This window comes from Micropterus salmoides, unplaced genomic scaffold (assembly GCF_014851395.1).
Source record: "Micropterus salmoides isolate LMB-PRFRI ecotype aquatic unplaced genomic scaffold, ASM1485139v1 Ms_hic_scaffold_20, whole genome shotgun sequence".
Taxonomy (NCBI): domain Eukaryota; kingdom Metazoa; phylum Chordata; class Actinopteri; order Centrarchiformes; family Centrarchidae; genus Micropterus; species Micropterus salmoides.
In genome coordinates this window covers 31,555,482-31,568,754 of record NW_024041151.1, presented here as the reverse complement: position 1 = coordinate 31,568,754, position 13,273 = coordinate 31,555,482, and the positions used below count along the sequence as shown (strand labels likewise).

The 13,273-nt window shown below is 38.5% G+C and overlaps 1 protein-coding gene across 4 annotated transcripts in view; it reads right to left on the bottom strand.

The window, feature by feature from the left end:
• Positions 1–13,273, bottom strand: part of chd1 (chromodomain helicase DNA binding protein 1) — a 47,693-nt gene that overhangs the window by 19,876 nt on the left and 14,544 nt on the right. For all 4 annotated transcript variants that reach the window (XM_038733134.1, XM_038733135.1, XM_038733137.1 and 1 more), the window contains 12 exons: positions 10,436–10,624; positions 9,362–9,524; positions 6,613–6,765; positions 6,368–6,439; positions 6,123–6,272; positions 2,862–3,010; positions 2,577–2,673; positions 2,389–2,484; positions 2,105–2,281; positions 1,784–1,944; positions 1,657–1,698; positions 1,444–1,577 (listed from right to left, as the gene is read on the bottom strand). In XM_038733134.1, coding sequence (XP_038589062.1) covers positions 1,444–1,577; positions 1,657–1,698; positions 1,784–1,944; positions 2,105–2,281; positions 2,389–2,484; positions 2,577–2,673; positions 2,862–3,010; positions 6,123–6,272; positions 6,368–6,439; positions 6,613–6,765; positions 9,362–9,524; positions 10,436–10,624 — 1,583 coding nt within the window. The remainder of the gene's footprint in view (positions 1–1,443; positions 1,578–1,656; positions 1,699–1,783; positions 1,945–2,104; positions 2,282–2,388; positions 2,485–2,576; positions 2,674–2,861; positions 3,011–6,122; positions 6,273–6,367; positions 6,440–6,612; positions 6,766–9,361; positions 9,525–10,435; positions 10,625–13,273) is intronic.

Here is a 13,273-nt window from a genome sequence, read left to right as displayed (position 1 = left end):
CGCATGGTTCCACGCACGCAGGGGAACAGTGGATTGATTTCGAACTTTAATATTATATATATATAGACAGAGGTGCATTGCCTAAAAAATTTGGGAACCGCTGATGTAAAGGACAGATGTTTAAAATAATTCACATTTTGAGAGGCTCAATATTGTTACTAAACAAAATCCTATGGGCCAGATTTACTAAAGGTTGCGTGAGTAAAAACCTGTGCAAATTTGTATCAACAGCAAATTAACATGTAAGCTGATCTACTAACGATGTGCACAGAGAATGTCGTCTTTCAAAAGTGCAATATAGTGCATGTTGTTCATTTAGTACTTTTGCCCTAATGAATATGCAGTTTTGGGGCCTTTCAATTTTATTGAGCAAAGTAGGGTAACATGCAAATACTTTTATTTACTAAACGCAATGTGATCTAACAAGACTAAAAGCAATTTCTCGTGAGTGCAACAGCATCTGTATTTAATACATTTGAAATGAAGGTGCAAACCACCAAGTGCTGATCAGAGATGGCTTCTGTTATCGTTGCGAGAAGGAGAGACAGATGTAATGATAGAAGGCGTAGAGAAATTAAAATTACATAATATTCTATATCAAATATATAGTAAAGTAAAATTATTGTATTTACTCAAACTATATGAATTGAATTGTTTTTTTTAATTTTCCTTGAAGCTTTGGCAATACGGTTGTATTTAATATTCATGCCAATAAAGCAAATTTCATTTCGACCTGACTTCTTTTCTCCGTGAGATGGAAGAATTTAGAAATTTGAGTGGCTGCTTTCCCTCCCAACTCCCCATTAAAACATGCAAAACCTTCATTTAAATACCGCCACCTACATTGTGTTTGCACCTTTTAGAATACACACGCAATTTCATACTCTTTATTCAGGCTGCTGGTAAATCTGGCCCAATTGGTATGTGTACAGAGCAAAGTTGATTTGCTGTCTGAAATATTGCAGCTCCTTCAATATTTGACACTTTTTCTTTTTTTATATCAATGTCAATTTCCGTTTTGGACTATTGATAGAGCAAATAAGTCACTTGAAAACATCACTTTGGGCATTTCCACAGTTATCTGACATGTAATGGACATTATTAAAATAGATAGATTTTAAGAAATTATTGATAGTGTTAGTATGAATGTAGGTTAATACCTACACAGGCCAATAGCACAGTCTGATTCAAAATCAATGAGTCAGCTATTATATGTGAATGGGATCTACTAGGATGGACTAATTCAAATTGCGGCTGCCCACTAAATGTCAGATCCAAATGAGTCACAGCCACGAGTTAAATTGCTACCCTTGAGGTGAGGTGGATGGATTAACTCAGCAAAGGAGAAGTGCTCACACAGATTTTGAACTAGTGTGCAAAAACAAGTATTTCCCATCATGTGCTGATAGAATCTTTAACACATTAAAGGATCTGTTTAGTTACCGGATGTCTTCTCTGGTCCACAAGGGTTTTCTCGTAGTGTTCTCACGCAGCCGTTGTGAACCGTCTCTGCCAAGCGTTTCAGGTCATGTTCAGACTTATCCACAAGTTCAGCATCACGAGCAATAGCATCCAACCTGAAAAGACATATGTTAAACAGACTGTGTGGCACGTTGTTCTTAATTGTTAACAAAAACAAAATCTGATGCACTTTACCTTTCTAGTGGTCCTCCAAATTTTTTGTAACTTTTGACAAACCTGTAAGTAGTTCACAGAAATGTTAAAAGGAATATGTAAGGAGTTTATATAGCCAAACTGAGAAATCTGCTTTTAATATAATAACCTCCGAATCTCAGCATCGCTGAAGCCCTTGATATTTTCTCGTGGAATGGTTCTAGGCCGTCCTCGTTTCTTTGGCCTCTTTCGGTCTGAGGGGGAGTCACTGTCAGATCCAGAATACCTCCTGTTCCTGCTCTGCCGGCCCTCACTGGCATTAAAGCTTATCTGTTAACAAAAACCAAGAAAATACACCCTGAAGTTCATAATTACCCAAAACGCACAGTAGCCCTGAATAGCATGCAAATTACAGCAAATATTTTTTTTCTGAAAACTAAATACCTAAATCACGAGTGCTTAGAATAGCTGACATGAGTTCTTGTGTTACCTGTTTGGCACAATTCCTCATGCGTGGCAGCAAATAGATTTCCTCCAGCTCTTTCTGTCTCTCCTCCTCCTCCATCCTCCTCCTCTGCTCCTCAGGAATGATATCGTCCCAACTCCGATGACTACGTTCAGAGTCAATATCCATTTCTTCATCCTCCATCATGGAAAAGTTGGCCACCTACATAAAAAAAGTCAACAAACAACTTTGCTGAAGAACAGAGTATAACAATGTTGAATATTGTTCAATCAGTTTCTGAAACATTCTGAAAGTGTTTTTTCTTTTACCTTGAACTGAGACAGCAGTTCTTCTCCCACTGTGGAGGGTCCAGGATCATTTTCCCTGGTCTCAGCTCTTTTGAGGATCTCGTCAATGTCCATTTCCTACACAGCAGAAGTGGCCATAACATGCTACTTCCATATATTTCGAAATAAAGTGTAATTAAGTACATACAATTCTGTATATAACTACATACCTGAGGCTCCTGCTCCTCACCCTCTGGCTCTTTGAAAAGCTCCACAGCACCAAACTTCAGAATGGCAGACAGCTCCTCCTTGTTGAATGGTGCTGAACTGTATGTAATAAAATAAAACAAACTCAAGTGAGATAAAGTGTTGCAGCACTGGGTAAGAAAAGAAAAGAGCTTGTCTTGGCAGCTCTGTCAATAACAATGTGGTCAAGAGTAGAGATTTTAGGTCAAGGGACATGGGCAGAATGAGGACAGTCAGTGAAGCAGCAGAATGCAGCATGTGTTGCTTGCCTGGAGGGTGCAGCACCAGTATGGAGCACAGTTTTCCCTGTGGTGTCCATCCTCTGAATGACAAGGTGGTCCAGCACCATTTTTTTCTTCGCCCTCTCGATGATGTCCTCTTCAACTGAGCCCTTCGTCACCAGACGATAGATATTCACCTGCAAACCACAAGCAAAGATTTACAGTATACTGTGTATATCAACGGGACAGCAATTAAACACTTTTTGGCAGTGCATTTGGTGGATAATCTATGTCTCCTAGGGATTATCCAAGTAGAAAAACTGTACTTTAGTAATGTGATGACCACAGTGGTAGAATGTAATCAAGTACATTTACTAAATTACTGTACTTTAGTACAATCTTGAGATACTTGAGTAATTGTTCTTTATGCTACTTTGTACTTCTACTCCACTACATTCTGGCGGGCTATTCCATATATCCACTATATTTGACAGCTAACACGAATACATTTACAGCTATTTTTCCATATAGAACATATCATGATCTCATAAATGATGCATTATTATAGATATTATATATGAAAATGTCAATCAAATACTTAAAAATTTGAACATTTGATCATAGGGCTGGACGATTAATTGAAAGGTAATCGAAGCCGAAATTCAGAACTTCTAAATGATTGAATTTTCCCATGTCTGTTATTGTTTTTTTAATCCTGTTCATCATGGTGTTTATGTACTTTCCCCTAAAAAGAGACTACCGCGTTTGTTGTCGTGTGATTCCGTCCCGTCCTGCTCAGCTTCCAGACCGGAAGCAAAGGGAGATCTTTGCTAGCGCCAACTGCCTTCACTTTCCAGCATTTAGGGAAACAACAAATGAGCTCTTGTTAACAGGCACACTGTGGGTGCTTCTGAAGTCTCTTATTTGTCGTTTCTTTGCTCCTTTCTCCTCACTCAAACCGGAAGTTGTTCCGCTCCGCCATCTTGCATACTGTCCCAGAGCTATTCTTTGCACTCCGAGGAGTCAGGAACCAGCAGCAATTTCTGAGGATCTATGAGCAAGGATACACCCGTGCATCCTTCGCGGAGGTTTTACTGACCGACCACCCCCTTACTGGGTAGTCGTTCTATTGATTAGACGCTGCAGCTGATCAGACTGATCTGATACATCAGGACAGATAACATTAAACTCAACTGTATCAATGTAAAGTATTATATTTGATTTGTTTTGATTTACTGTCTAGTTAAAATCTGAATTCATTGTAGGTCTGAACAACAGCCCGACAAAACTTTCTTCATTTATTAGAAAGATTTTTTTCTTTCTTTCTACTATTAACTTTTATTATAGAGACAATTAAAGTCAGAGAGAGTCGGAGTCTGTCAGTAAGAAACACTTCTCTTCAGAAAAGCTCAGCTCTGCAAATGCAGCAGTTAACCTTTTTGGTTGAGAGAAGAATGAAATGCTGCCACACTTTTTTACAGGGGTGCCAGTCAGGTCACTCTCCTGGCATTTAAGATTTTTAGGCTTACAACACAAATGTTACAAAGGACGCACACATAAAATGTACACCCTCGCATTGAAATATACAACAGTGTGATAAGAAATACCAGCACTCAAAGGTTCAGCTTGAAACAGAGGTATTTTGTATTTTATCAATCCACAAAAGAAAAGAAAATCTCAAAATAACACACTGCAATCAACTCTAAACGCACATCAGCCGCAGTTCAGTCCAGTTTAACTAAAGTAGCAACATAAATTCACTCCATCACAAAATATCATCATAAGTTTAGTCCATACCAAGTAGCAACTTAAATTTTGTCCATCACAAAGTATCAACACAAATCAGCCCATCACAGAGGAGCCTAGGAAAAACAAAGGAAACTGGCCAGAGCAAGACAGGGGTTTTGTTGGACTTACGACCGGAGACAACTGGAAGGCGATGAATATTGTAGCCTACTCAGCGGTGGTATAGAAGTGGAGTAGTTTATGGCTGGTGAGTCTGATTAAGAGTGAGTGTTTACAGGGTGGTGCAACCTGGCAGTTGCAGGTTGTCACAACATGTGAGGCTGATCATTCCTGTGTTACATAGTAAACATAAAAAACCAAAGGAGTTGGACAAGTCACTAAAAGGAAAATAAAGCTGCTCATCCAGCAGATTTCACCTACTGCATCTGATGAAAGCAGACAGCGGCTCTGTGAGTAAAATCAGCTGTAGGCCTAGGCTATGCAGTAGTTTTAAAGGATATCAGAAGAGGAAATAAATGGAAAACCTAAAACTACATCATTTCAATTTGCCTTTAACATTTAGCCAAATAAATCCAAAGATACCATGATCACATTCTGGGTTATTCAACACTAAATTTACAATCAGAACCAATAAGTCTAACTGCAGACAATATAAGCATTGTTCCAGTAGAAAGGATCCTGTGTGCAGGACATACAGTAACCTATAATTATTCATGGCAGGTGTTTGTTAACAGGTAACAGCTACAGAGAGAATCGTGCTGCTCTGCACTGATAACTGAGACTTTAGTAGTACCAACACAGTGCACATGTGTGCAGACACAAACTCCATCAAAAGTCTCTATAGCTGTTAGCTGTGATCAGCTACTGCCGTCATCAGAAACTTCTCTCTCCTGGTTTGGTTTCCTTGCGTCTCTCCATACATCCCTGGTGGGCAGGACTAAGACGCAAGGAAAAGACGCAAGTGAGGGAAACATGGATGCAATTAAAAGACTTGAGAAGCACGCTGTGACTTCCTCATATCATCCAGCCTTAAATAATCTATATTAATTCTAATAATCTAAATCTCTGAAACTGGACAATCCACCTTTTCATACTTTATGCACATTTTGTTGCCAATACTTCCGTACTTTTACTCAAATTTAAATGTAGGACTTCATTATAAACTTTAACATTGCGGTATTGTTACTTTAAAGAATCTTTGTCCACAGCAGGATAATTGGTTGGCCTCATTGCCTTTTTCCTGTAATCTTGCCCAATCATTGATCTCCATCAGTAATTAGGTAATGCTACTGGTAACAACCAGTTTTCTCTGCTGCTCCGGGCGGAGCTGCAGTATTTGTTAATGCCAACACTTCCTGTTGCTGCTTCACAATTTCAGTGTTTCACTGGCCAACTATTCGAAGGCTTTTGCTATAAAGCAGCTACTGTGTCCAGTAGCCACAGTCAACATCATGTTACTCACTGCCAACTCTATAGTGTGTTAATACAGGTGACAGTTTGCATACTGCAGCAAATTACAACAAACAAAGAATTGGCTCTAGGTTTATGAAAGTTGTTGCTTACCTGTCTTTTCTGTCCAATCCTGTGGGCTCTGGCCTGGGCCTGCAGATCATTCTGGGGGTTCCAGTCTGAGTCAAAGATGACTACTGTGTCAGCCGATGCCAGATTGATACCCAGACCACCCGCACGTGTTGATAACAGGAAGCAGAAATCCTGGGCACAAGTAGAGGTTCACTATATATTGCAGTCCTTGTTTATTCAAATTAGGTAAACACTGCATTTTACTGTATCCAAGGCATAGGTCTTACCTCTGAGCCCTCAGCATTAAAATGATCCAACGCCTGCTTCCTCATCTCCCCTTTAATGGAGCCATCTAATCTCTATACAAATATACAACATTTCAAATTAGAAAAAGTCTAAAAAATATGTCGATGGCATTTCATCTTTAGTTGTTAGCCGGAACAAAATTCTGTGAGTGCTTTTGTGGTGCATAACCTGTGTATGTATGTACAGTACCATGTCTAATGGTCGTATGAGGACAGTGTGTAGCTACCTGAAAGAGGAACTGTCGGCTCCTCAGATATTCAGCCAGGATATCCAGCATCCGTACCATCTGGGAGAAGATGAGAACTCTGTGGCCTCGCTCCTTCAAACGCACCAGTAGTTTGTCCAACAGAACAAGCTTCCCACTGCTGCGGATCAGTTGCTATAAGAGGAAAAGAGGGGCTAAAAGTTATTTGTCTATAGTAAAATCATGAAATTAATGTGAACTCAACTTTGTTCATTTGGTATGCTGCCGGAATTTATCCACTCAGTTCTCATACATTAATCTTGAGTTGAAATGAATATCAACATTCTTCTACCGCAGCACTACTACAAACCACTACCTGCAAATAAAACTGAAAGCTTGGCCTGTCAAGTCATGAACTGAAACCTGACATTGCTACCAGGTAGAACAGCACATGGTGGTAGTGTTGTCACAACACCAAAATTATGACTTCGATATGATACCTGCCTAAATATCTCATTACCAATACTGACACTATACCACAGCAAAGATCTAAAACATTGGGTTAAGTAATGGAAGGTGAAAAGAGGAGCTGCAGCAATGTGCAGTATGTTGAAAATATGGTGTTTTTTGAAAATTAAACCATGTAAACCTGTTCTGGTACAACCCCTAAATAAGATTTTGAACCTGAAAATGAGCAGAAAACCACCTCTTTAAAGAAAAGTCTCTTGGAGCCATACACCAAACCCAAGAGGAAGTCAGCTATATTGAATTGAATGTCTGATCTTACGCTGTTTACTGGCACCATACTCCATAATGAACTCCTCCTACGGATATGATCAGATCAACTTGTGGGCAGTGCCATCCAAAGACCCTTGCAATGTTAAATTGCAAAGCTTTTTAGGATACATCAAACTGCAGGTCTCTGGCGTGGCGTACAATTTTAATGTTTCACCAATAATAAATAGTAAATGGGCTGGGCGTGGTTAAATCTGCCCCAAACTGTACATGTTTGATAAAAGTCCCACCCTGAAGACCCCTACAAACTTGTTTAGTCATAGGTATGGCGCCACCTACTGGCAAAACATAATGACATGTTTTATACTATCATGTACTTATCCTAGCAAGTTGATCTGATTCATCTCAAAAGTGTATCAGAAAAAGCTTAAGACCTTGATGATGCTATAATGTAATGCCGTGTCGTGGCATTGACTTTTGATCCTTTGCCATGAAATATTAAATAGTTGTAACTGGACTGTATTTGGTCAAATCTGCCCCAAACTTCATATGTTTGATAGGAGTCCTGCCCTGAAGATATCTATCTTTTTTTTGTGGTGTTGCAGTGTTATCAACAGTGATGTTGAAGAGGACCCTCTGGTGGGCAAACTATGCAACACTCATGACATGAGTGAAAGATCAGACTAACTTTTGTAATGGCCATAAATTGGCCATTATAAATGCAGATGCCGATTAATCTGCAATTAGCTCAAATCGGCCGATAATATCTGCGTAACGATAAGTCAGTCAGGCTCCAATTTCAAATGCGCCTTAGTTACCAAGAGGTGGCAGTAAGTCACACATGTCCAAGTCACAAGCAAGTCTCAAGTCTTAACCTTCAAGTCTCAAGTCACTGTGATGAAAGTCAAGCAAGTCAAGTGTAGTCATTGTTGGGGTAGGAATTCAGTTTGTTTAAACAGTTTAACAGAGGTGGCAATTCAACTGTATGATCTGAGTGTTTCTGTTCTAACTATATTGAACTATACACTTTCTATTATTTAGTCTACTATTGGCTTCACTGATTATTGAAATTGGGTAGAAAAATAGAGTAATAGAAACATGTGTCAGTAACGGTAAGCTTTTACCATTCCTGTAAAATTTGTTTTAAACGCCTATTCAAGGTATATCCAAAGTAAATTGAATGCAGTTCATGAACTATTTGGAGTAAATGTACGGTTTTGGGCTTCTCTGAACGATAACACTCTGAAGTGTCTAACCCAAAAGTCAGAATCACTAAATTGCTACTGGAATTGATTAATATAAGTTTAAAACACACTAAAAAGGAATATATTTTTCGTTTCCATGCAGACAACTACAGCTGGGATTTATTAGCTGAAAAACACTGTGGGGCCACAGCATAAAGTCTTACCTAGTCCAATTTTAAATTTTATACCAATTCCATGAAAAATTATATTTTACATTAGGTTTTCTAAGGGTATGTCTTAGTGTTTTGTTTTTTTCAAAAACAGCACCACCCCTTGCAGCAATGGGCTGCTGCAGCATCACGCGGTAGATTGACGCTGATGTGTTTTTTTGCAGGTAGATCATGTACTTCCAACTTAAAGCTGGATATCGTTAATTTCAGAATTTTATTGGCTACACGAAATGCCAGCACAATTGGTTGCAATTGGCTCAGCCAACCCACGAAATGATAAGGGCTGGCCCTTACTTATAGTTGGCTATGTAGGCTGTGAACATGTGAGCTCCTATTGGGTCAAATTAGCCGTCAGTCGAAAGGTCAGCGGCTAATTTGAGTACAAGATACTCCATTTGTTTACATCCAAATCGGAGTTATTACGGTTATAATGACATACTGCCACGTTTGCCGGCAAATATGAAATGATGCAGCAGCATCATCCCTGGGGATTTATTGATGGAATAATGTGTTTTGGACTAAATGTTTTTACTGGACTGGATTGTCTGGATCTTTGCAAAACTCCTAAATTAAAAAATATAAACTTTGTCAGGCCTAACAGAAACCCTGGTGCTGCAACACAATAGCATAAAATACACAGACCTGTAAGGCTTCAGCTCTGTTGACAAATTCGTTGTCTTCTGGGGGCTTGATAAGGTAACAGTGGTTACAACACTTCTTCAACTCCATCATGATGTTCAGGAAACCCGACGTGCTGCCTTTTGTACCTTTACTCAGAGCCTTGTAGTTCCTGGTCAGGATCCATCTGATCACAAACAGAAAACACACACACGCACCTATTACTACAAACCCCATTTCCAGAAAGGTTGGGATATTACCCAAAATGCAATAAAAATTAATAGTAATATAGTAATAATAGTTTTACTGACCAGTGTAATTGTATTTTGTAAATAAAAACCAAGTTAGAATTTCATGCCATGACATCACACCGTGCCAAAGATGAAAAAGACCATCCAGATTATTATCAATGAAAGGTGCAAAAGCCAGCCTCTGTGATGGTATGGGTGTGCATCAGTGCTTTTGTCAGTTAAATAAAAGGTTCCAATAAATTAACATCACAGATTTTTGTTTTTAATGCATTTTGGAAAATATAACTTTTCTGGAAATGGGGCTTGTACACTATTCCATAAGTTTAGCTAAAATGTCTAGCAGCAAAATTACATTAGAAATGTCCATTTCCATAATTACTGTAAAATGCTTCTTTTCTGTATAAGACTAGCATGAGATGACCCCATATTAACTGACTGACTGATGCAGGGCCCTTTCAAAGAATTTTGAGTATAATGCCCGAGAACGAAAAAGACCTTTTAGCCATCTCTCTTCATTCATCAGATTATTGGTCCCTGTCAAATAAACATGTAAATAAATAAAATTGGGGAAATAAGCCTCAGGATAATTCATTTCAATAAGGCCTGCATTGGTGCCGTGAAAGTTGCAGCGGGACAGGTATTTTGCTAGTGCGCTATCATCAGTCTGAATACATCCTTAACCCTTAATTTGGACTGAAAAATAAGATGTGCATGTCTTCTTAACAAAAATGGTCATGCATCAAAGTTTTCTACACATTACTGCTGAAGTTCACTCATGTGGTTTACTTAAAGGTGCATAATGATAAGAAATCAAATATCTACACATTTCTTTCTATTTAGCTCTTACTTGTAATACTGTTTTTGGATAGCACTCATCTCAACTCTGAGAATCTGCTCCACTTTGGCAGGAAGAGATTTCTCCACATCCTTCTTGACTCGGCGCAGTAGAAAAGGCTCCAGCTCTTTGTGCAGACTGGTGTAGCCCGAATCCCTGCCCTTACCATGCTCTTCCTCAAACAACTCCCAAGAGTGAAACCTTGAGAAACAAGACATACATCAGTGGGAGCGTAGCGATACAGTCAACTCAGGACAAAATTCCTAGTTGGTTAGAATATTAGAATATCATGATATATTGTTACAACCAAAAATATATCTATATCTGGATATTTTTATTTTATTTTTTACTGTGTTTGTGTGTGAAAAAAGGCTTTAACATTTAGCGAAGACCTGCCGATTTATTGGTCATCCGATATTGTTCTATTGCAGATATAGCAGTGTGGTGGTTTGAGTCTGTTGAGTGCTACACAAACATTTTTGTAACTAATCTGTATTGGAAAACTCTCCTTATTAGGATCTCCATTAGTATTTACTTTTCTGACTGGGGTCCATATAGAGCTGTGCGACATTATGATATATCATTTGATAATAGAAAAGTGTCAATCATGTCCTTCATTGTGTCTCAAATTCCACACTTTACTGTAATATTTCCGCAAAGGGATGCCGTTTTTCACTGAGGTGAAGTTAGTTTTAAGTTGGAATTTTAACAGACATCTGTCGAATATCCAATGTAAAACTAACATCCAGTTTAAAACGTTCTTCCACACTTGCTGGTGTTGCAAGGAAGAAATTTTCATTCAGAATAAACAAACAGAGAGAGAGAAGTTTACTCAGAAACAGGACTGCAACTAATAATCATTTTCGTAGTAAATTAAATCTGTTACTTATTTAATCAATAAGTCATAATTATTTTTGTCACCCCCTAACCCTAACCAAACATTTTAACTAATTAAATATATTTTAAGTGAATTACCGATCTCCAACACGCAGCCTAACTAGCTAACGTTACCATTAAGCAAACGAGGTTTACTATTCAGAATGAACACTAGTATCAACACCAGGGGGAAACCAGGGAAGAAGACAAGACAACGTAGGCTACTCCTATAATTCACTGATTTACTATTGCATTTAACGTATTTGCTAACGCAACTAAAAGAGTGTTCTCTTAGCCAGCATCATCCATGAGACCTCAAAACCAAGAAAGCAAATAACTATGGAGAAGCTGCTCCAAGATAACAGCCAGGCTTTATCACCAAAACAATAAGCTCATACACTGATTTATTGCCAAGTAGGTTATAACTTTAAAACTTATCATTTTTAATGAAGAATTTTGCTTTTTAACTATATAAATAAAAGCAAATTAAATGCAAGTACTTTAACCACAACTGTACACTAACAATGTAATCTCTATTTAGAGTAATAAAGCAACAGCCCCCTTTCATAATACTTTATTTTTCCAAAGTACTTGTAAGTTTTATAAGCTAAGGATGTTCTGTAGGCTACATTACGAGCCGGATGTTTCTTGATTTACTTTAAAATGTTAAACCATTACTCAGATTGTAACAACGGTACGAACATTAAAACTATCTTACAGTTGTGGCCTTTCCTCTGTTGTTGCTATTGCAGTGGTCTGAGTAACTAGCACCAGAGGGTTGTGGACGTGACTGGCTGGCAGGCGGGCACCGCTAACCTTGCGGGCGCTTGTGGAGCTTCTCAACCCCAAAAACATTTGAGCACATTTTCGCCATCAACTTTCGTAAAACTGCCAATATTCAAATTCTACACAGTTGATTTCTCTCATCAGAACTTCTCAAAAGTGTATTTAGTAGGGGTGTGACGAGACACTTAACCCACGAGACGAGATTCGAGACTGGTTTCACGAGATCGAGACGAGATTTTAACACCATTTTTAAGAAATCTTTAATGCTTAATTATATGACACACAAAATTCCGGTGGCAGGTGACGACTAAAAAATCTATAGCCTAACTATAACAGAATATAAGTCAGTGCAGCTCTCAGTCACAGTTTCTGGGAGGAACATTCACTTATTAATTAAATTACTTTTCACATGGCTTTTTTGTTACCTGGGAAAGTAAATAATATATTTTTCATTCAATTATGTGTTTTTTCCATGTTTTTAATAACAATACAAAATTTGTTTAACAAAATTCAGGGCAAATAGCAAACATCTTTTTAGATGGGGGGTGGTAAAGGACCCGGATAATGAATAGGGGGGCGCTGGCCCAAAAAAGGTTGAGAACCACTGATATAAGGGAAACACTGGCTGGGCAGATGCAAACATTTAAAAAATCATTGAGAAAATACCTTTTGAATTGAAGGTTTAGTTGGTCTTCTTATGTTATTCAAATCCAATAACTGCACACTGTGCCACTGGCCATGTTGGAAAGCAGCATGTATGGTCCTGCACAAAGCTGCACAAATACTTTCACTTTCCATTAATGGCATATTAAAGCCTATTTAGTCTCTGCAGAACAAATAGGGCTATGCACTATGTCAGATGTTCACTAGATTGATTCTGACAGCCTAAATTAGCAGAGGCCTCTTCTTTGGAAAGAAGTTATTTACTGTCTCTAATTCGCTTGGTTGCTATTTGTTTTATAGTGATGTCTGATGGGGAATTCATTAAACTGAATATTGCCAGTGAAACTGATCTTGGCCTTCACACAGGCTACCTGCTGCAATTTCCAGGGCCATTTTTTAAATTAGTATAAATCGGTATGACGTTAGAATGCGTGGACACCGCTAGACCCCCCCCATCTCGAAACCTGCAATGCTTCATTCTACCTTTGACACCAAGCTGTTTTGCATTCTTTCTGACCTCATATG